This window comes from Triticum urartu, chromosome 6, assembly GCF_003073215.2.
Source record: "Triticum urartu cultivar G1812 chromosome 6, Tu2.1, whole genome shotgun sequence".
Classification (NCBI taxonomy): domain Eukaryota; kingdom Viridiplantae; phylum Streptophyta; class Magnoliopsida; order Poales; family Poaceae; genus Triticum; species Triticum urartu.
In genome coordinates, this window is record NC_053027.1 from 497,349,580 (window position 1) to 497,372,623 (window position 23,044).

Genomic DNA, 23,044 nt, shown 5'->3' on the forward strand with positions numbered 1-23,044 from the left:
CATCTGTATGTTGTAATCCATTTGAAACCTTTAAAAAGACTTATATTTAGGAATGGAGAGAGTAGATGCTTTAGTTCATCAGTTTATAAATCATCATTTAATGCTTAGTAAACTGCTAACGTAACAGCAAAGAATACCAAACATCAATCATTTGATTTCCACATTTCTAAAGGGTTATGTGCACCACCAAAGAAATTTACCTGATTGTTGATACAACACACTTGCCTCCACCCTCCACCTCTCCCCCTACGCATACTTCACTTTCGTAGCTGCACTTTCCTTTATTATTATTTTGACATGATATTTTCTGCACTTTCCAGTACAAGAGCTTACGTTGCCTGCCATGTAGAAGTTCTGTCTGCCAAGAAGTTCCATATGAACCGCGAGGTATCATCTGCGTATGCAGGAAACTGCGTGCTAGAAGCTGAATCCTGGAAAATGCAAAATACCTGGGCAGGAATTGCTTGAAGAAATGAAGCTCTTCGCGATGCCACAAGAAAGACAAGGGTCACAGGTTAGTAGACATCCAATGTAACATTCATTTTTGTAGTGTTCAGTGTCATGAGATCGACGGGCATATCAGCAGTAGCAAGAATGTACAATGATCTGGCAACCAAAGCAGCAGCTGCGGCTATTGATGAAGAATTGATGTTGCTGTAGCCAAAAAAGAACAAACGTTACAAATTGTAATTGATGTTTGATGTAGTTATAACTTTCCCTTTATTAAGAGTCATGTTTTGTACTGGATTAAGTTATACTATACTTAGTTGTATCCAACGTTAGAATGCCATAATATAAAGTGTAAACTATATTTGACACAATTGTAATAGGCAAAAGGCACACAGTTGAATTGCGGTGACACACTGACACCCTAAAAATAATTCAGCATCCACTACTCATAACTCTGCATGTACCTAATGAGGCAAATATGGTTTTTCTAAAGCAAAAGATACCTAATACATAAAGTTTTTTTAACACAATATAATCGCGCAAATGCTCACATACATGCACATACACTCACTTATGAACACACACACGCACGCACGCACGCACGCACGCGCACGCGCACCCACACACGCACACGCACACGCACACACACATCCTAATCCTATGAGCACCTCCGAGATACTAAGCTGGCACAACATTTTGTGATTGGCAAAGTCGCCACACACGCTTCGTAGTCGAATGGAATGTCTTCTCTCAATGAACGAATATCACCGAAAAGTCTAAAATAAATCTAGAAAAATGCAAGCATCAGTGCCAAGTCTAGGATTTGTGCCCTGCTGGGCTGGTTCACCATAAGAAACTTAACCTTATGAGCTACACTCAGTTCGCCCCTAATGCATAAACTGGTTCAGTGTGGAGGAAAGATCCACGTTGTGGCATTGAAGTCAAGAAATCTCTCCCTCCGACAATGACCGATGTGTCTCGCCTGTGAGGATTTCATGCAAAAGACTTCACCACCAAAATCGGCAAAATAAATAGCGTCCGGTTCTACCTCCCCACGAGCTAAAACAGACTTGCTGAAGAGTTTGCTGATAAAAAGCGTATGGCCACCTAGCCCGCCGCCGGAGACCGGAAGCCATGCAGGTGCATTGACATCGAGCACAAGAAGCTCCACCTTGTAAGTGAATCTCGCGCTATCCGCTTCTCGAATCACCATGAAAAGCTTCCCACATGACTCGACCAAGTACCGAAAGATTATATAGTCGGCTTCACACCGGAAGCCGGGGCCTACCTTGCCGTCCCTAGCTTTTAACATCAATTTGATGTGATTACGCCGTTCGGCTTTATCCTCTTCGCTAAGACGAAGCTCGTCATTATCATTCTCAACCTCACCAATGTTTTGCTTGGCACCCTCATCGTCTGTGTTATCCTCGTCCTCGTCCTCATCATTGCCTGCTACATCGTCATAATCAATGTTGCTCCATATGATCTGCTCAATACTAGTAGCCATGGGTATGTCGTGGACATCGTCGAAGGTGATGGGGAGGGACACAAGTCCATCCATGGTGAGTCCGTAGAGTTTATCTCCAAGAAAGGCAATGTCGACGACGGTGCCCAAGTCCACGGGAGCTGTTTTCGGCTGTGGTAACAACACACCTTTCCCTCGCTGCACTGAAAATATAGGGAGATCCCTGTTGTTGGTCATAACCACGATGAGGTCATCAGGGGTCGACCGCATGAGCACCTTGCGGATCGTGAACAACTCGAGACGTCGCCGACGACGGCGTCCAGCTCCGGGAGCGGCACGGTTGCCCTAGAGAAAGGATCATGCAAGAAGTAGGCATGCCTTCCCTCGCCGTCCGTGCGGTCGAGGGCGAGCCAGCTGCCAGTGGAGCCGACGCACCGCAGGTTCTCGGGGAAGGAGGCGGTCGGTTCCGGCCAGACGTCGGACAACTCCGGAGGGAGGTCTTCGAGGAAGAAGCCGCCCGGGAGCACGACCCACGGATGTTGCCGCCGCCGGGAGAAGACCGAGCGCCAGATATGGCGCCATGGTGGTGGCTGGCGTTGGGAGGTCGGGGGTGACGATATTGGTAGGCGGTCGACGCTGATCGAAGGTAGCAGTGTCCCGGGAGACGAAACGGAGTACCAGGAACGGCACACAGCGTCGACCCACGGTAGCTGCCGTGTGTCGGGGTAGGGGGCCGAGCGCCAGGAACGGCACACGGAGCTGAAGCGGGCGCGGTCGGCCGGGTCTGGGAGCTCGGCGACGATGAGGCCTAGGAGGTCCAGTGGGAGTTCGGACCACGGCGGCGGCGATGGAACGCTGGGGCACGAACGGCACGTTGCGCGGAGGCCGGCGATGATGGGACCGAGGAGCTTTTCAGGCCACGGTGACGGCGATGCCATCTATCTATGCTGCTTGTTTCGGATCGTAGAAGACGTAATATGCCAGTTGATTGGGTAGGGCAAATAAATAGGGTGTAGAGGAGTTGGCTCCTGACCGGGATTCATGGTCGGATTGAAACTTGCTTCGTGACGGACACTACTCCACTTGTTTGTTGTGAACGCATCACGCCGGATGGAGAGCTTGGTTATCCCGAGCTGGCACGGCCGCCTCGCAACGGGCCAACGGCTCACCTCGCTGCTTAAAACCAGGTTTGAATTTCTGGCTAGTGGGCTCGCCATCATCTAAAAGCAGCTCGACTCCGCATGATATATCACTCTCAAGTCTTAACCAACCCACCAAGCATGTTGCACCTTTGCACTGCACGCACATGGCGAATCCGAGGGCCGGTGCCGGACAAGAACTCCACACACGAGGCATTTGATTTCAGCAAACCATCTCATCGAGAGAAGACAATTATTGGGCAAAGTCTTAGTCGCAGGGAAGACGTGCACAACAAAAACCACTTGTCGTCCAGTATACACACGCAAGTAGTCTGCTCTAAGCACATTACCAAAGCACCTACAGTACCTACCAACAACATCCGCACGGCAACCCACCCAGGCCACATGCATATGCATATGCTCTGGTGGAAGTCTGCATCGCTCCGCTCAAGAATTACATCCATACTCGGTCCATCCCTACAAAGTTGCCAGGTCAGTTCTATATGATACACGTTGTCATGTTTTTAGTCTCGCTTCGTGATCTTCGAGATGTACGCTCTGCCGACGATCACCCCGAGGTACGACGCCGCGGTGACGGCAAGCCCTGCAAGAAGGATGAGCCTGTCGGAGGTCGTGGACTGCACCGCGTAGACCCTCAGGCCGATGGTGTTCCAGTAGCTCTCGGTCCATACAGGGTCGACGGCACCCATGGGGTCAGAAGAGTTTGCCGGTAGAATGTGCCAGGCGTTGTCCTCGAACTTCAGCCTGGTTGAATAGGCAGGAACGTACCTAAACAAGCGACCAAAAGTACAGCAATTCAGACAAGCAAACAAAAAGGAAACAACACCTTGACCAAATAAGAATGACATAAGGTTGAAACTAGACGATCGATGACTATCACAATCAAGTAAAATGAGAGTAATTCCGTATCATGGCTTGTTCTTCCGTAGCAGCCGAGCACGATGCACAAAACTAGGTGCATTATAGACGCCTTACTTCATCAGTTTATAAGTTTTCGTGTAATGATCACTAAACTGCTAATGTATCAACACACAGCGCTGATTTGATTTCTACATAACGGAAGGGGCATGTGTGCCACAAAAGAAAATTTTACCTTGTTGTCGATACAACGCACAGGCCTCCACCCTCCACTTCTCCCCCTACGCATACTTCACTTTCGTTGTTGCACTTCCCAGTACAAGAGCTTGCGTTGACTGCCAGAGTTGAAGTTCTGTCTGCCAAGAAGTTCCATATGAACCGGGAGGTATCATCTGCATATATAGGAGACTGCGTGCTAGAAGGTGAGTCCTGGAAAACACCAACATAGTGACTCGGGCAGGCATTGCTTGGAGAAATGAAGCTCTTCGCGATGCCACAAGAAAGACCGGGATCACAGGTCAGTAGACATCCAATCAATTCTTCTACCAGTGTAACATTCACTTTTATAGTGTTCAGTGTCATGAGATCGACGGTCATATCACCAGTAGCAAGAATGTACAATGACCTCGCAACCAAAGCAGCAGCTGCTGCTATTGATGAGGAATTGATGTTTGCTGTGGGAAAAAAGAAAAACATTACAGATTCATAACTACCTTTGGTGGGACAAATGGCCACATCTATGAACGGTCAACTTACCAGGGCTGTCCAAATGGCTGTGATAAAATCTATTGGAAAACTGGGAATCGAAGTCCTCTAACACAACTCCTGAAGTTGATGTATTCTGCACGGATGGGTCAACAGAAAACAGACTATGACACAATAGTCTTCAAAGAGAATAGCAAGGAAAAAAAAGATCAGATTTGGAAAGTTAAATTCCCAGGGTTTAATGAAACCAATGGCTATTACCTTTCTCATGAATGACATCAATGAAGATGGTGGTACACCAGGGTTTGATGAAGCTGCTGGTTTTACTTTGACATTATCAGAGCCAAGTGAATCACTGCCACTTTGGAGACCATCTAAAATCTTCTTTGAAATTGATGAATTCTGTACAAGCAGAAGATACATATGAACAAGATGGAACTTTTTTCTTATTGTTTCTAGTCCCCAAATTCAAAAATAAAACCCCAATTACAGGTACAAGCACAGCTATCAATTGGACTCCCAGTGTGTTGTACTCAAGAAACAACAATTACTCTGACAGATCTCTTCACAGCTAAATATCTTCATAAAGTAATGTTTAAAAACATATTCAGTACAAATTTGACAAATATTGTTCAAACAATACAGTACAAGGATCACAGGCAAAAAAAGTCATGCACAACGACACCCCACGGATCTCATGTATCTCAAAAGAGGCATTCGTTTATCAAACATTTTAACAAGTACAAGATGAGTTTTTACCACTACACCACCATGAATCTAGAAAACCAGTTTGCATAATATGTCAAGAACAATTAGCAAGAAAAATATAGTTATAATCTCTATGGCCAATATGGTGAGCTAAAAATATTGCCATACTACCTAGCAATATATTAATTTGCGTCATGCGTGATTCAAAGAATCGTTACCCTTGAAGCATGTGCATAAAATAATGTATCTCCATGGCGTATGCCCTTGCCAACCGAACCAATCTCCAGTACCTGAATTATGTTCACAAACAGCTTGTTACAAAAATTAAGCATGATAGGTAGACAATTGTGAAATAACAGAAAGATATAGCAGTAATGCAGTATAGCACTCAAGAGACTTAAAAGTTAAAACATATAGTAAATCCATGAATGTAAATTCATTATATCCCATAAACAAAAATATGCAGAAATGCATGAAGAGTGAAAAAGATGTCTCTAGGAAAACTCATCTATATGGAAACATATAGACGATTCGCATATATCATAGTTTATATGAAAAAGATGTCCCTAGGAAAACTCGTCTATATAGAAACATATATCATAGTTTGATGATGCAATTGCTAGTGCCATCAAATCAGGTACTCACCTGCTCAATCATTGAGCTGTTAATGCCATTCACAGAATCATCACCTTCATCCAGTTCTTGTAAGAATTTTCTGCTACCAAGATAACCCCATGCTTCACCATCAAAAGCAGCAAATACAAGCTGCAATACATATGGGATGATGTTAGGAACAAGAACCATGATGGCTTAGGAGCCAATCACCAGTTCACCACAAATATGTCAAACACATTGAATCTACTGATTCAATGCATAACTAAGAACGTAGAGGAAGATACCAAAAGCTGCATGCTCTCAATATAGCAAAGAATATAAATAAGCGGATGAGATGTACAGGACACCGGTGATAACATGGAACCAACTAATAAAGCAATTTTCGGTCGTACAGTACCTGTTTCTTGAGTTTGCCTAGATCATGAAGGTGAGAAAGAGCATCAACAGCGGTGAGCAAAGCAATCAATCCCTGTGTAAAATTTAATATTATTGTGTAATGCAAATAAGAAATACAAACAAGACAATCATGTGTCTCTACTACTTACTGATATGGGAGAAGCAGCACCCAGACTGCGGTCCCTAAAGAACGATGCAGAATCCTGGGATGCAACGACCATTATTATTGGTTTCTGATGCTCTGCTGATGCATTGCTCATTGGTGGTAACGAAGCCCATACACTGCCCTTCAAACATGACGATCATAAGTTGACGTAAAAAAAGAAGATAAAACAACATGTGAGGTAGACATCTTGGAACTCTACTATATGCATAATATTGTGAACGTAAGAGCAGGATGCCTTATGCAAGAAAGGAAGTACCGACCTCTGTCCTCCTAAGGGCAAGCACGACTGCTCTTTGAGGCAGGACTCTGAACCATTTGTTTCAGCTTTAGTTGTCTGTGGTTCATGCAATTTTAGAAGTATACAATACATGCATCACTGACAATACTTCTATTATCAATAAATAAACATGTATTGATAGAAGTAAAGAGAAATGGCCAGAAAAAACTCTGAACCTGCATAACAAGGTCAAATTCCGCTACATTTGCTTGATATAAATTGTTAGACTTCTCATTCTTGTCCGCAATCTGTTATCAACAGCAATGACCAATTATATAGGCTTGTAACTTTTGGTTAATTTTGAACTGAATAAAAGCAGATGGAATACCTTTCGCAGAGTCTGTGTGCTCTCCTCTGAAAGTAGAAACACGGGAAAATCATATCTGTTCCACATAATACCTGACCCCTACAAGGTAAAACTGTACCGCTAACAGAGGTATACTGGAAGCACAATAAGAGCTTTTGCATTAAAGGGGTACTACACATTTAACTATTTTTGAACTGAACAGCACGTTTAACACTTGAAGGGTTAATCTACTTTTCGAAAAAAGAAAAAGTAAACTCTTGAAGGGTGGTAGCATTCCAATAAAACCTAAAACTTACAGCAGGATTCCAATCATGGCTGACATTTGAGTATGGTGCAAAATCCTCTTGTGGAAATTTTCTATCCGGTGACAACTCTACAGTCAGAAACAGAACATTTTCTTGGTGATAAGACAACAAGACATACAAAGAGCACACGAAAAACAGGGAGATATTTCCACTGACCTAATAACTTGTCACCATTTGATTCAACCAGTACACCGGCAACCTTATGGTAAAGTTCTGGCTCATTGGATACCCTGCACAAGAACATACAAACTACCAAATGTTACCATCTCTCAACGTGTCAAGTGCAATGCAGCTATGAAAGACAATCAGAAATATTATGTAACTTCAGTATCTCTGTTGTCCCATCAAGGAAGAGACACGAAAACTTCATTTTTCACTGGCATGCACAAACACTATAAAAACATCTGCAATTATCTAAACACAGGATTTCAACAATCTGATCTTATACCTCAGAAAGAAAGCTGGCATCTGATCCAAGGGAAGAAGAACTGCAGATGGTTGAGCCAACTGGTCATCGCTGTTTTTGAATCTTACAATCGGTGCAATAACCAGGCCGTGCCCAGGATCTGATTAAACAAAAGAGACACTGAGAACCAATTACACTAGACAACACAGACTTGTTGAAGATTGTTATGGACACAGAACATCAAATCCATTCTATAAGCATACAGCATTAGGGGAAACAAAGATACTCACTAGAGCAGCCGATTTCACCAGAAAGATTCAGCAGCCTGACACAAGGGAAGCTTTCAATGTTTACATACATTGCCTTCACAAGATCTGGAACAGATTCCAGCGTAGCTGCATCTCCTAGAAAAACATAAAGGCAACATGAACCTCTTCGCTACAGTACAGCAAGTGAGGAGAAAAAGAATTTAACAGAGCCACTAGCCATAGAGAAGCCAGAACTTATCACATTGTTTTGCAAATCTATCTCCAAGCTATTCAAGCACAAGACACAAGCGAAAAACAATGCAAGCACGCAAAGCAACCATACTAGTTTTGTAACTAAATCGCCTGTAATAACAGCACACAGTCTCATTCCGCCAACACAGTCCCAGAATCATGACCTTCAATTCAGACCAAAACTTAAACGTTTGCAGTTGTAAGGCATCACGATGCATTCCCCTTACAAATGTGGTGTGGCTCTAGTATAATCTAGCTCAAAGCAACACTTCTAGAACTGAGATAGCAGCACAAGCCGCGGACACATATCGAAGCAACTACCAATCCATGCTCAGTTAATGAGCAGCACAGCAGCTTGCCAAAGCTTACAACTACTAGTAGCCAACAAGGTCCACTACTTGGTTCACCTATAGGTTGAGACGGACGACCTAATCCCTACGCGGATTCACCCTAAAGCTTAGCAGCAGCGAACGGAAGGCTCCAAGGAAGCGTGGGATCGCCTCGACTGGACTCAATTCTCACATAAAATAAGCACGGCGAACTAGGCGAGGATTACTTTTGCTTTTGCTTTGAGAACGAGGGTTTTGGATGAGGCGAGGGGCACGGAGGACCAACTTACCGGAGACGGCGGGGGCGAGGAGCACGAGGACGGTGCAGGCGACGGCCGCGAGGAGGGGAGCCGCGGAGCCGGCCGCCATGGCGGACGCGGCGGCGATCTGAGACTCAGGGGGCGGACGAGGCAGAGGCAGAGGCCGTCGTCGTCTCGTCTCTGACCGGAACCGGAAGGCGGAAGAGGCCACTGGCTAGAGAGAAAGGTTCGTAGGCTAGTGGGCCCTTATGGCCGTTTTCTTCTTTTTGCGGCTCCGCGACACTTAAGCCCAACACGGCCCTAAGCCCTAGCCAAGCGCCACACCCGCGCCGGCGCCGCCATCCCCCTGCTGCTCTCCTCCGTTGGCGCCGCCCCCTCCCTCCTCCGTCGCCCCTCTCGGCCTATCTGCCCGGAGTCCGCCCTCCAGCGTGCCGCGGCCAAGCTCCAATCTCCACGCGGCAGACGTCGGCGGCGGCAGCTGCAGTGTGAGTTTCCGGCCGCCTTACTCGCATACGTGGCGCGCTGTATCCGCGGTTTCTGATGCTTTTTCATGTCGCAGTTCGAGCATGGACGAGGAGGATAGCAACGCGCCGATCTTGCCCTGCAAGAGGAAGAACAAACCGCAAGGGAAAGGCAAGGTAATAATGGGTACATTCTACTCCCTCCGTTCCTAAATAATTGTCTTTCTAGAGATTTCAACAAGTGACTACATACGGAGCAAAATGAGTGAATCTACACTCTAAAACATGTCTACATACATCCGTATGTTGTAGTCTATTTGAGATGGCTAGAAAGACAATTATTTGGGAACGGAGGGAGTACATTTTATCTGCCCCCCGTGTCTTGGTTTTCCTTCTGACCGGATGCTAGTAGTATATGATTGTGTGAACCTCTGGTCTCTGGATTGCCAGGATGGCAAGAAGAACAAGACCAAGGAAGATGCTAAGATGAGCAAGAAGACTCAGCTTAAAAAGCCGCAGAAATTGGAGGTTGGGACTCCTTCTGTTGATAGCAACGTGCTGATTTTGCCCTGCAAGAGGAAGGACAAATCGCAAGGGAAAGGCAAGGTAATAATAATAATGGGTGCATTTTATCTGCCCCACGTGCCTTGGTTTCCCTTCTGACCAGATGCTAGTATGTGATTGTGTGAACCTCTGTTTTCTGGATTGCTAGGATGGCAAGAAGAACAAGACCAAGGAAGATGCTAAGATGAGCAAGACTCAGCTGAAAAAGCTGCAGAAATTGGAGGTTGGGACTTCTTCTCTTGATATCCAGCTTTGGTGTTTGTATCAGCATATATTGATGCCGGTCTGATTGTTCGCAGGAGGACAAACAAAAGAAGGCGCTGCAAGCTCAAAGCATCGAGACTTTGCAGTATGTCGTAAACTTATGATGTCTACTTTCTGTGGTGGTTTGTATTTCTTCTGACGACTGTGTATGACAATCGCCCTGCACAATAGGAAGCACAGGATCGCTGATGAGGCATACTCGCTGCTGCACACTTCAGGGTCTATTGGTCAAGTACGGTGGCCCCATCTTTAGCACCTGGATTAGTTCCTTTCGCATTGCAGGATTATTTTCCTCATGGTATTTTGTTGCACTGCAGGCTGCGACTATGAAAGAAAAACGTAGGCGTGCCATGCAATTATCCAAGGCTGGTTTAGATGTCCCTGAAGAACTTTCGCTATTCAAGAAAAACTCTGATCAGACAGGAGTTCCAGTTCCTGAAAACACTGAAGCTGCGCCGGAAGCTAGCCCGGTGAAGTTAGTTCAGGCCGCGAAACTCTATCATCCTGGTAGTGAACGTAAGAATCATGAGAGTGACGCAGTGAAGCCTAACAATGGTGTTGGTGTGAGCATTGTGAATCAGAAAACTGAAGAGACTAATGATGATGCTGACATTTTGGCACATCAGAGCATTCCGAAACAACAAACTGAAAAGACTAATGATGATGATGACATTTTGGTACATCCGACAGTTCATTCATCTGTGCCAAGTTGCTCTGGTGTAGAGATTGATATGCAGGTGACTGGTCCGCATCTGAAATATATTCATCTCAGAAAGCTGGTCCCATGTTCTGACTTAACTGAATTATTATCCTTCTGTTGTTTTTGTTAGGATAAAGAGCCACAACAAGGTGAAGCCGCTGTACAGGAGTGCTTCAATTCTCCCATTGTTGTGCATGTGTCAAGACCACATGAGGTTGAGAAGGCGAGGAGGGATCTCCCAATAATAATGATGGAGCAGGAAATAATGGAAGCTATCTATGAAAATTCAGTGGTAATTCTGTGCGGAGAAACGGGCTGTGGTAAAACTACTCAGGTCCCTCAGGTGAGTGTGCTTACACATGGCGCCTCTTAAACATTGGTTTAAACTAGGAGTTCTGATCCTATAGGCTTGTATTAAGAATCTGCCAAGTTTTTTATTGCTCTCTATGCTATTTGTTCTGCAGTTCTTATATGAAGCCGGCTTTGGCACAAGCAATCGAGCTGATAGAAAAGGGATGATTGGTATCACCCAGCCACGGCGTGTTGCTGTTCTTGCCACATCCAAGAGGGTATCTTATGAGTTAGGACTTAAGCTAGGAAAGGAGGTTGGTTTTCAAGTTAGACATGACAAAAAGGTGGGAAATAATTGCTCCATCAAGTTCATGACAGATGGCATTTTGCTACGAGAGGTCCAGGTTGTGCATCTGTTTGCTTTTCCTTGTTACTTCTATCAGTCTATTTATTACTCTATTCAATATCATGTCTTCATTAAAGTTTCGTGTTTGTTGTAATAAACTGATAACTGGTGCTAAATTATTATTCCACAACCTGAAATGCATCAAAAGCCATAACTGCAGATGAGATGACTCAAATTTATAAATAACTTTAGCGAGGTTTAAACTTTGGTTAAGTCTGATCGCTCATTTAGCTGTCTTCCCTAACTGTACCGTTCACAATCAGTTGTCTTCCGTAATTTTATAATTTGCACATTTTTTCTGTAAAACAAATTCTGAAATTCATATGCATCACTTTAATGGAAGCTGTGTCTGTAATAAAGATTGAAACTCCTTATCAGATGGCTTAGTGGTCTTCTGCAGAGTGACTTTCTGTTGAAGCACTATTCGGTGATCATCTTGGATGAGGCACATGAAAGGAGTTTGAACACAGATATACTTATTGGGATGCTTTCTAGAGTTATAAAGGCACGCAAGGTAGAAACTCAAGAGCTTACTTCATCTTCATTTTGATGAAAGGTAAAACATACAGGCATTACTAACTTCTGTGCATATGAAAGTTTGTGTACGCAGACCAACAGAAACAAATACGCTCTGGGATGAAGATTGACCTGGCAGATATGGTTAGTCAGTTGAAAGTGGTCCTGATGAGTGCTACCTTGCAATTAAAAGACTTTATTTCAAACAGAAGATTGTTTGATGTGATTCCACCAGCTGTAGAGGTGCCTACACGACAATTTCCAGTAACAGTTCACTTCGCAAAGAGGACACATGACGATTATTTAGCGCAGGCTTATAAGAAAGTTCTGTCGATCCACAAGAGTCTACCACCAGGTGGAATCCTTGTATTTGTTACTGGACAACGAGAAGTGGATTATTTATGTAAGAAATTGCAAAGAGCATCCAAGCGGCAAATTGGTAAGAAGCCTGAAATGGTTGGAGATGAGAATGGTTCAAGACCAGAAATAGAAGAGAAGGAAATTTTTGAAGCATATGATATTGATAGAACTGAACCTGAGCACCAAGACGACATATTTTCCTCATATGGTGAAGATGAAACGGATGATGAGCTAAATGTCGCTTCTTCTGATGCTGAAACAGAGAGTGAGATGGAAACTGACAGTGATGAGGAGGATTCTGTTGCACATGAAACCGCAGAAGAAGATGGGCCAGTGTTATCATTTTTAAAAGGTGCTGAGAGTTCATCTGTACTGAAGGCATCCTTTAAAGCTATATCAGGACAACCAGAAACTGCTGAGGAAGCGAGCAATGCTACAATTGCAGAAAAGTCAGGTCCTTCTGCTTCGCGTGCTAGGCTCCGTGTTTTACCACTTTATGCAATGCTACCAGCTTCGCAGCAGCTTAGAGTATTCCACGATATTCCTGAAGGGGAAAGATTAGTTGTTGTGGCAACTAATGTTGCAGAAACATCTTTAACAATTCCTGGCATAACATATGTGGTCGATACTGGAAAAGAAAAGGTTAAGAACTATGACCATGCTACTGGGATGGCAAGTTATGAAGTACAGTGGATAAGCAAGGCATCAGCATCCCAACGTGCTGGGAGAGCTGGAAGAACTGGGCCTGGGCACTGTTACTATAGAATACTCAAGCTTGCATGCCTGCAGGTCGACTCTAGAGGATCCCCGGGTACCGAGCTCGAATTCACTGAGCCGGAGATCAAGAAAATGCCAGTTGAAGGCATTGTGCTTATGCTCAAGTCTATGAATATTGATAAGGTAATGTGCTTAAAAGTTATTTATCTTTTTCATTAATCATCTTTTTCTGATGTGTTGCCTTTTGTGCTAAATTTCATGCAAAATATTAATAATCACAGGTTGAAAACTTTCCTTTCCCTACGCCTCCTAACAAGGAAAGTTTGGTTGAAGCTCAGCGTTGCTTGAAGATATTGGAAGCAGTTGACAACCAAGAAAAACTTACATCAATGGGAAAGGCTATGGCGCAATACCCAATGAGCCCACGACATTCTCGTCTTCTTTTGACAATAATTAAAATGTTGAAGAGTCAGGAAGGATGTGCTAGATCTAACCTCATATTGGGATATGCAACTGCTGCTGCATCAGCTTTAAGTTATACCAATCCTTTTCAAGTTCAGGGCAACACTGATAGAGAAACAAATGAAGATGGCCCTGATCCAGAACATAAGGATCGACATGAAAGGAAGAGCCAGAAGAAGCTCAAAGCCATGGCTCGAGAAGCACGGAAAGATTTTTCCATCCCTAGCAGTGATGCTTTAACCATTTCCCATGCTTTACGGTCATTTGAGTATTCTAAAAGCCGAGTTGAGTTCTGCAGAGACTACTCGCTTCACCTGAAAACAATGGAAGAGATGTCAAAATTGAGAAAGCAGCTTCTTCGATTAATATTTAACTATAGCAAATTTTGTGATGAATTTGCTTGGAATTTTGGAGGCTCTCAAGATGTTGAACAGGCCTGGGGGAGTGAAACCAACAAAAAGCCAATGCTGAATGAAGAGGAAATTCTGGGGCAAGGAATATGTGCTGGGTGGGCTGATAGGGTTGCAAAGAAGATAAACACTTTCTCTGGATTGTCAAAAGAGGATCGAAAGGTTCGAGCTGCACGTTATCAATCTTGCGCTCTCAATGATATGATATATCTAAACCGATCATCTTCTGTTGCCCAAATTCCACCAGACTATGTAGTTTACTCCGAACTACTAAATACAAAGAGATCATACATGTATGGTGTGACCAGTGTAAAGCCAGGATGGCTTTTGAAATATGCTAGTTCTCTCTGCACCTTCTCAGCACCGCTGGAGGATCCAAAGCCCTACTATGAGCCTCAGAATGACCAGGTCTACTGCTATGTCAGTCCCATCTTTTCTCGACATAATTGGCAGCTTCCACTGCACAGTTTACCCATCAAAGAAGCCACCCGTCGGGTGCAGATATTTGCATGGGCATTGCTTAAAGGGGATGTCTTGCCATGTCTAAGGGTGGTTCAAAAGTTCCTGGCTCTGTCACCATCTGTTGTCCTGGGGCCTGCCAGCCAAAGAAGAGTTGGAGATCTTCTTAGCAGGATGAGTAAAAAGACAATATATAGCCGGGCAGCATTAAGAGATGCATGGAATACTGACCCAGATTATCTTTATCCCGAGATTCAGGCGTGGATCCAGGATAAATATCAGAGCCAGCTTGGAGCAATATGGGAACAAATGCACCAAGAAGTTCGCCTTGAGGGGCGCGAACTTTTCCCGAAGAGGTTCAAGAAAGTTAAAGGGTAATCAATTAGAACAGATTGTGTTGTAATTGCTTGACTGATGGAAGCTGATTTGTGGTGGGAGCTTTCATGAGGTAACCTACGAAGCCACTCATCTATTACTGCCCTCTACTTCATTTACTGAAATAGATACGAAAGTAACAGTGAAGCATTCAATGTAATGAACAGTAAGATTGATATAGCTCGTGATGAAAACGATAACGAAGTAGGATATACGCTGTTGAACCTGCACATTTTGTCTCTAGCTGTGCAGATGTTTATCTCTTAGGGCTCATTTGGTAATCAGGGATCCTCCCGGGATCCCCCTCCTTTCCCTGGGTGAGGAAACCCCGAGCAGAATCGAGCCCGGGCAGTCTACCGCGCATTTGGTTCCCAACGAGGGGGAGGGATCCCGGCCCTTTCCCTGGCCCTTCCCCGGCTAAGATTTCCACGTCTCCACTGGTCGGGGAGGAGTTCCTCGTCTTGCTCGCTCTCGCGACTGAGATGTGACGGCGTTTGATGAAAGCCGACCGGGAGCGATGTGGCCCGCTCGCCCCTCCACCGAGCGCTCAGCCCCTGCGGCGCCAGTGACGGTGAGGGTCCGGTGGTCTTCCTCCTCCTTGCCCCGAGCTCCCCTCCGCCTAGAAGATCCACTCTTTGCTGCAACGACGTCAGCCATGAAGCTAAGTGATGCCCTCCACCAAAGGATCTTCCCCTAGCAAAGCTTCAGATCTATCTGCCCGTGGCTGCTGGCGTGGTCTCGCAGATCTCATGGTGTTCGGCGAGGACGACTTTGCCTCCCACACACATGGCCGCTGCTGTTGCCTCTTCAGATCATCCACAAACGGAGACTGAGCGGCAGTGACAGTATGGCTGTGATTGATGCGGAGGACGTCCAGAAGCCAGAAGGTGCTCATCTACAGCATATGCGCCATGGCCTGTGGCATTGAGCGATTTCGATTGGAAATTTCGCTGCTGCAGTTTGTTTCCCTGGTATGGCCTTCCCCGGTTATTCCGGTCAGCCAAAGGATCATGTACCTTTTCCCCGGGTTTTATGTTCGCACAAGATAATTCCACCCGAGGCATCTGCTCCCTGGGACTAGCTCCCCTAGCATCCAAATGAAGCCTTAATGTAAAGTAGATTTATTCGTTGCATCACCACCATGTTGATATAGTTATTTGTGCCCCTGCCAGTGATCTTTCGGGGGCGATTAGGATAGAAACATTGCCTCTGGTGAAAAGATACAAAAAATTAATATGAGCCATCGGATTGGAATTGAATGGCACAGATCTTTGTGGAGGGAGTTGTACGCATAACTACATGCTTCTGTGCAAAAAGGACACTCACTTCTAGTTATTTTCTAGCCAATATCCTTCTTCTTCCTCCGCAGTGGCAGCACAGCCCCGAAATTCCCCAAACCTAATGGAGTTACAGCCCCCTTCGAGTCCCTCTCGCTTGCCGATGACCACTGCGACAGCGGTCCAGATCCGTTGCCAAGCTCCAGCGCCCGGGTTGTGCAACTCGCATCTTCCCCATCTGAGGCTTCAGCATCTCGCGTACGGCAAACCAGTGGTGGGTTCCCTGCCTCCTCCCCCTTTCAAGATCAAGCAGCAGCTCATCGGCGGCAAGGCGGTGCTGGGCTCCTCGCCTCCTTTCTCTCCCAGGCTCCTCCTCAACTTTTCTGCAGTGCTATGCCGTCAGTGACATTTCTTGTTACTTGATGGCGAAGCAATGACACGCCTACGATTGATAAGGAAACTCGCAAGGCTTGCTGTTGTTGACATGGACTAGGGTCATATTAAGGTGCTTTCAATAATTCATTAATTCTATTGTCTTGATAAGTATTTTTTCCGCCAAAACTATTTTAGCCATGCTCAAAGTACAGCTTTTTCAATTAAAGCATCTTGAGAATCAACCTTGAAAGAATGTGTTTTAGGCCAAACTTGTTTGTGTTCTCTGTGGGGTTAACCATTCTTTTTTGTTTTGCATACCTGTGTTTATTACATACTTCTATAAAATCTCTCAGGGATTTTTGCATTGTAATTTTTTAAATAGAGCCGGTAAGCAAGAGTTTAGGAGGAAAAGATACTTTGTTTTGCTGATTTGGTAGGCCGAAGTACGAACCATAGATTCGGCTTAAAAAGGTTTATTAATAGTTTCTATTCTTTTCTTAGTTATTCAGCAGTAAGAATAAAATCTCAAGGGATATGAAATCACTCTGTTCTTTGGTCTATATATCCCCACATAATGATGACCCGTTCTTAAAAATGGCCATATCTATTTATACTCAAGTCACCACAAGTATCATAATTTCTTTGTGCCTTACATACCAATTGCAAAGTGCCTGACCAATAAGAGGTGCTTGTAAGCTGTTACAGCAGTGGAAACCAACACCTTCAGTTCACATGCAAAACACTGTGGCCTGCACTTGCAGTGCTGCTGTCAGCAGAGTTGTGTGCATTAAGGCAATGGTGGGGCATAAGCATAATTGGCAGAAAATGTCCATCAGAGGAAGCAAATGGCTGATTGTTTTGACCCACTTGGGCTTGATTCAGGATAGACCTTCGGGTGGTAACCAGCCATTGAGCCATCAAATTTATAATGTAATATCAATACATCAGTACAACCAGTTGTAAGTTGTGTGCATTAAGCAAGTCTTATTGGGATGTATGAGCTGTGAAAATTGACTTTAACTGAACTTCCGATCTAACAAAACAATGAGAAGTTGGAACTTGCAACGACATTGAATTGCACCTTCACTTTTCTGTTGATACAAGTGATCTGTCATTGTCAAGCTGTGAATATATTTTGCTGTATGGCTTACCTTGTGCTGCAGCATCAAGTTGTTTCTTTTGGCATTTACGAGTTAGCAGAAGAAGCTAAATTGCATTCTTAATTTGTTCACTGCAGAAATGAACTGTTATTCGACACTTAGTATTTTGTAATATAAATACTTACTGAGCACTACTACGAGCAATTATTTTGAGTGTTTATGCAAACGATGTTGGTATTTCACTTGCAAGGATGCGGTACCATGGTCAAATGTTTCAGTTGTTCTAATAATCTTACTACTTAATTTTCATGCTAGTCACCTAAATCTAGTATCCCGCTACTTAAAAGCACAAAAAGATATGCTTGTCACATGCTGACTTTGAAAATTTGACACATATAGTTTCTATCCATGTCTGCATGGGGCGCGATTGAAAACTGGCTTCACATACCTGTTGCATGGGGCCGAGGCCAAACTGGGGGAGACAATGTGGAATTCCACTGCTAGTTTCAGAAATGTAATTTGTTACTCCCTCCGTAAACTAATATAAGAGCGTTTAGATCATTAAAGTAGTGATCTAAACACTCTTATATTAGTTTACAGAGGGAGTAGTTTGGAGTTAAACTCCACTGATCTTTATCCAATTGGTCTTGAGGCCAACCTGATGGGTTTCTGGCTATTGAACACAACATCTAGTCTGACAAAGAGTTGGTCCTTCCCATTGGGGACCTTCCAAGACGTGACGCATTCTCCAAATAGATAAATCGCAGCCTCACTTCATGCATAATATGAGATCCAAAATTAGCTGTTGCAAAAGGTGAAAAAGGAAGTCCAGCTACTATTTTCTGTTGCAGCAGTAGGGAAACTGTTGTGATAAATTGAGTTGAAATATACAGAAGTCATGATGGTCTTTATTCATTGTTCGTATAACTATTATGATGTGCTAGCTACTACTCAGCAAACGCTACAGAAATGTACGTGCATGACTGAACCATAATTCAAAGCTTTACAACCTTTCAGCCCGTCAGAGAACGTAATTATTTCTATTTCTTGCCTTGTGATGTAAACTATAATTATTTTTCTTGTATTTGTAGATGGATGATGCTCTGACAACCGGAAACATCAGGACTACAGGTGGACAGAAGAAGATTTTCACAAAGTCTTCCCTTTCCTTACAATTGCGAGAACTTCTCTGCATACACCTATACCTGTCTGTGCTCAACTGAATCGCAAACACAAACAGGAGCAGTGACTGGCCAAGGACAGGGGATTGATTGCTTTAGGATGTTTTGTTTTTTATTTAACATATTCAGCCTATATAAGCAGAAAGAAAGTTTTCATGTCTAGTGCGTGATTTATAGATAGTGAATGGTTGGAGCTTCCGCGAAGCATCTGATCCCTCTGTTAACGACCGTTTCCTGTGATGATGCACTTGATCCAAGCCTTTTAAGGTGTCATCTATTCTTGTATGTGCTGGCCAGTGGCCACTCCATTTTGTGGGCATGGATGCTGGTGGGAAAGGGTAGATTTCACAGGTAGTATGAGTTGCTGCCGGTTCTGAAGTTGGCAGAAACTATGGTTTCTTATCACGTCATCTACTGCGTGTGGTCGACATAGATCTGCGTTTGTTCGAGGTGGTAGAAGTTGGGACATCATATTGCTTACTTACCTATCATCTGTCGCCGTAATGCTCCTATTTTCTCTTGTTCAGTTCAGCGCTAGGCATGAGAAAAGGCTGGAACTCTGCCAATTCAACTACCTTACCATGTGTCGTGTTTGTCCAGTTATCTAAGCCTGCATTATTGACAACACTTGATTTGTGTATTGCACGAAGCTTTGTTTGTGTTGATTTATGCTCCTTTTAGACTGAGCAAGCACCAAACTTTTCTTGTGGAATGTTACAGCAGTAGAACCGAATCCTGCTGCGTGAACGCCATGCCGCCGTTGTTCCTCCAGCTTCTGTTGAAGCATATGGGTCATGACACATCGGACATCGGCGCGCGAGCGTAGTACCCCATGAGCAGCCATGATCCACCGTGGCATCCCGGCGGTCTGAACGGAGCTTGCGTGCCGTTGGCTTGTAGTGCTGGTGCTGGTGCTCTGCACGCGGTTTTGCATGGCGGGGGCGTTCCACCACGGCTGCTCCTCCGCGGGCCTCTCGCCAACCTACTTCTCCGTCGCCTCTGCCTCCGCCGGGCACGCGACGGTGCGGTTGCCCCTGTTTGAGCACCACCAGGGCGGCGGCGTTCATGGCGGACCGGCTGTCGGCGGGGCGGAGGGAGGGCAACAGGCCCCATGACTCGATCGGTGCCGGAGGACGGCATAGGCGCGTATTCTATTCTCTTCCGGATCCGAGTTCGTAACGAACCCGAGTCTGTATTCGATGCGGACACAGGATTTGCACCACATCCACGTTATATAATGCAGCCTGCGGCCAAAGAAGGCCAAAACCAGAACCAGATCGATTGTAGCACGCCACGCCACGGCACGAGAAGGCCAGAACGATCTCCTCTTCTTTCGCGAATCGCTAGTGCGTGCTCTACTCGCCGACATGGCAGGGGAAGGGGACGGCGCGGAGGAGAAGACGATCGTCGTCGGAGCGGGAGAGCAGGAGGGGCAGATCGTCGTCGCTGGAGCAGCGTACGAGGAGGAGGAGGTGGACGGCGGAGGAGGAGCCGCAGCAGACGAGGAGAGCGGCGGGGGCGACGGCCAGTTCATCATTCCGCCGCCGGGGTTCCGGTTCAGGCCGAGCGACGACGAGCTCATCAGGTACTACCTGCTCCCCAAGCTGCAGGGCCGGGGCCACGCGCCCAACAGGGCCATCATCGAGCACAACGTGTACCAGTGCCACCCGGACGAGCTCACCGGTACGTTTTCTCGCCGGATTTCGCTGCTACTAATCGTCTTACTTACAGCCTCTGGTGATCAACTCATCGACATGTTCGTTTGCTTCGTCTCCGTGGATCTTCTGCAGGGAAGTACAGGGGCCGGGGCGAGGGCAAGAGCTTCTACTTCCTGTCGCCGAGGGTGCGCCGGTACGACAACGGGGACCGGCCGCGGCGGGACACGGACGACGGCCGCGGCCGGTGGAAGGTGTCGACGGGCAAGAAGGACATGGGGGAGGAGAAGAAGGTGGCCGGCGACGGCACGACCCGCTACTGCATGAGCGTGCTCAACTACTTCGAGAGCCCCAGAGGCGGCGGGCGCAAGTCCGAGTGGCTCATGAGAGAGCTCACCGTCCCGGCGTACGAGATCAAGCTCCCCAAGGACGGCGGCCCTGGAGGCAAGACGGTCAGTTTTCCGAGATTTCAAACCACGTTACAGTTTCGAAGTTTTTTTCTTCCTTTCTGTTTTTTTGCTAGAAACGTTGGCCGATTTCTAGATTATGAACAATGATTTTCCAAATTTATTTATAATCGTCATATAAATCGTGAAAATTTTGCACAAAAGAGCACCTGCGCGAACAACGCCAGAAAAGACCTGCTCACAGAATCAATGAAATTTCTAGATTGCCGTTCCAAAGTGTTTTTCTTTTTCTTTCTATTTGCTAAAAGTAATTCGTTTAAAGCTAATTTCTAAATTATGAACAATCGATTTTGTTTGCTGGCAATAATAAGTTCTTACTATCATTTGATTTTACATAACGAAGCTTACAATTTTGATTATATATTCTCTAGGAAGTCCATATATAATACTCCCTCCGTCCCATAATATAAGAACGTTTTTGAAACTAGTCTAGTGTCAAAAACGTTCTTATATTATGGGACAGAGGGAGTAGTAAGTATTTACTCTCATTTGATTGAGACATATTAGGGAGATATTGTTAGTGGATCTTAATCAACTGGAATTTTCTTGAAGTCCTGATGGATTTTAGAGAAGTGCTTACTCTCATTTGATTGACACATATACGGACCCAATTCAAAATATATCTGGCTTTGATTGGATGCATGCAGTTGGATAGGTACGTGATGTGCAAGATTTACCTCAAAGACGACAAAGGCGACGACGACGAGGAGGCAGGGCCCAGCAGCGCCTCGCCGCTGCTCCTGCACGGGCCGGTGGAGGGCGACGAAGGGGCGACGTCGGCGGAGCTTCCTAAGCTTTCGAAGAAAATGGCGGGCAAGAGGCCCGCGGAGGACCAGCAGCCGCGGAACGCCGCCGCCACCGCGAGGAAGCGGGCTCACCACTCCTCAAAATGCATGCAAATCGAGCCACCAGCACCATCGCCACAGGGCAACGGCATGCAGGCTCCGTTCAGCACGCCGGGATGCTCATACTACGGTGGATCAGGGCAGCCCATGCTCATGGGGTGTCACGCTGGCACACCGATGCCGCGGCCAATGCTGGCATACAACAACGGCCAGGTGCAGGTGCCGCGGCAGCAGGTGGCGTACAACGGCCAGGTGCCCGTGATGGCGCCCGTGATGGCGCGACAGCCGGCGGCGTACAACGGGCCGGTGCCGGTGAGGCAGCAGCAGGTGGCGTTCAACGGCCAGGTGCGGCCGCCGCCGTGCCGGCCCGCAGGTTGCCGCAACGTCTATGGTCAGAATCCGACAATGATGACGCGGCCTTCGTGCCCGGCCCCGGTCGGCCAAGCGGTGAACCCGCAGGTGCAGAAGCAGCCGGAGACGGATGAGATGCGCGAGAAGCGGGTGCTTCAACAGAACCTGCAGGAACACCTCCGGATGCAGTCGCAACAACAGCTGATGGGGTTCACGCAGCAGCAGCAGCAGCAGCAACAACTTGCGATGGCGTCCACGCACCAGCAGCGGCAGGCGATGGTGTTCATGATGCGCCAGCAGCAGCAATGGAGGATGTCGTTCATGATGCACCAGCAGCAGCAGCAGTACCATCAGCAGCAGCAGCAGCAACAGTACTTGGGCGGCGCCAACGCCGATTACTATCACCACGAAGGGGCCATGGTCCTCCCGACGGCGAGCAGTTCTCCAGGAGAGGCGGCGCTGGTAACAGCAGACGGTTCGCCGGTCAGCACGGTGGTGTCTGTGGAGGGAAACGAGGAGGGTAACAACGGGGATTGCAGCAGCCATGGTCGGGGGGAGTCTGCGGGCGGGGTGACGGCACCGGCATCGGCACCGGCAGAGGGTGATGGCCCCCAGCATGCATAATTCGGCACAGTGGTCGACGCAAGTGTACATGTATTGCACAAAGCCTTGTTTCTGTTGGTTTATGCTCCTTTTAGACTGAGCTCTGCACCAAACTTTTACAGCAGCAGATAGACCTTCTATGCTTTTAGTCAACTGTATGTTGTGTTTCCTGAATTGCAACAGCCTCAAGAGTAAACGTAATTCAGCTACGTATTTATTTCTGTTTTCTTTTTCGTTGATGTGTTTTTTTTTGAAAAACCCCACCCATATATTAATTAATTTACACAAATGTTCGTAC

At 46.1% G+C, this 23,044-nt stretch overlaps 3 protein-coding genes and 1 pseudogene across 4 annotated transcripts; 2 read left to right on the top strand and 2 right to left on the bottom strand.

Moving 5' to 3' along the window:
- Nucleotides 1-515: 515 nt before the first annotated feature.
- On the bottom strand, nt 516-2,853 carry LOC125516881 (annotated as a pseudogene).
- A 422-nt stretch (nt 2,854-3,275) lies between these two features.
- LOC125514553 (nicastrin) lies at nt 3,276-9,150 on the bottom strand. The gene is made up of 16 exons (XM_048679893.1): nt 8,938-9,150; nt 8,109-8,222; nt 7,861-7,978; nt 7,569-7,642; nt 7,404-7,480; nt 7,129-7,206; nt 6,977-7,048; nt 6,784-6,857; nt 6,507-6,639; nt 6,359-6,430; nt 5,992-6,111; nt 5,565-5,636; nt 4,900-5,040; nt 4,690-4,774; nt 4,169-4,607; nt 3,276-3,843 (listed from the first exon to the last, which is right to left on the bottom strand). The coding sequence occupies exons 1-16, from the start codon at nt 9,014-9,016 to the stop codon at nt 3,579-3,581; spliced, it is 2,013 nt and encodes a 670-aa protein (XP_048535850.1). The 5' UTR covers nt 9,017-9,150; the 3' UTR covers nt 3,276-3,578.
- Nucleotides 9,151-9,200: 50 nt separating this feature from the next.
- On the top strand, nt 9,201-19,110 carry LOC125514552 (ATP-dependent RNA helicase DEAH13-like). Of its 2 annotated transcripts, XM_048679891.1 has the most exons (13): nt 9,202-9,392; nt 9,467-9,545; nt 9,819-9,974; nt 10,081-10,155; nt 10,232-10,281; nt 10,368-10,428; nt 10,514-10,933; nt 11,027-11,239; nt 11,361-11,591; nt 11,994-12,107; nt 12,191-13,369; nt 13,468-14,965; nt 18,736-19,110. In XM_048679891.1, exons 2-12 carry the CDS (start codon nt 9,474-9,476, stop codon nt 14,893-14,895), a joined length of 3,999 nt encoding a protein of 1,332 aa, XP_048535848.1. In that variant the 5' UTR covers nt 9,202-9,392; nt 9,467-9,473; the 3' UTR covers nt 14,896-14,965; nt 18,736-19,110. The 2 variants fall into 2 exon arrangements, with proteins under 2 accessions (XP_048535849.1, XP_048535848.1); XM_048679892.1 differs by lacking the exon at nt 10,081-10,155 and having other exon boundaries at nt 9,201-9,392; nt 9,819-9,896.
- A 1,082-nt stretch (nt 19,111-20,192) lies between these two features.
- Nucleotides 20,193-22,767, top strand: LOC125516882 (NAC domain-containing protein 2-like). The gene is made up of 6 exons (XM_048682163.1): nt 20,193-20,508; nt 20,616-20,932; nt 21,595-21,771; nt 22,258-22,309; nt 22,345-22,481; nt 22,516-22,767. The coding sequence occupies exons 1-6, from the start codon at nt 20,193-20,195 to the stop codon at nt 22,765-22,767; spliced, it is 1,251 nt and encodes a 416-aa protein (XP_048538120.1).
- The last annotated feature ends 277 nt before the right edge of the window (nt 22,768-23,044 follow it).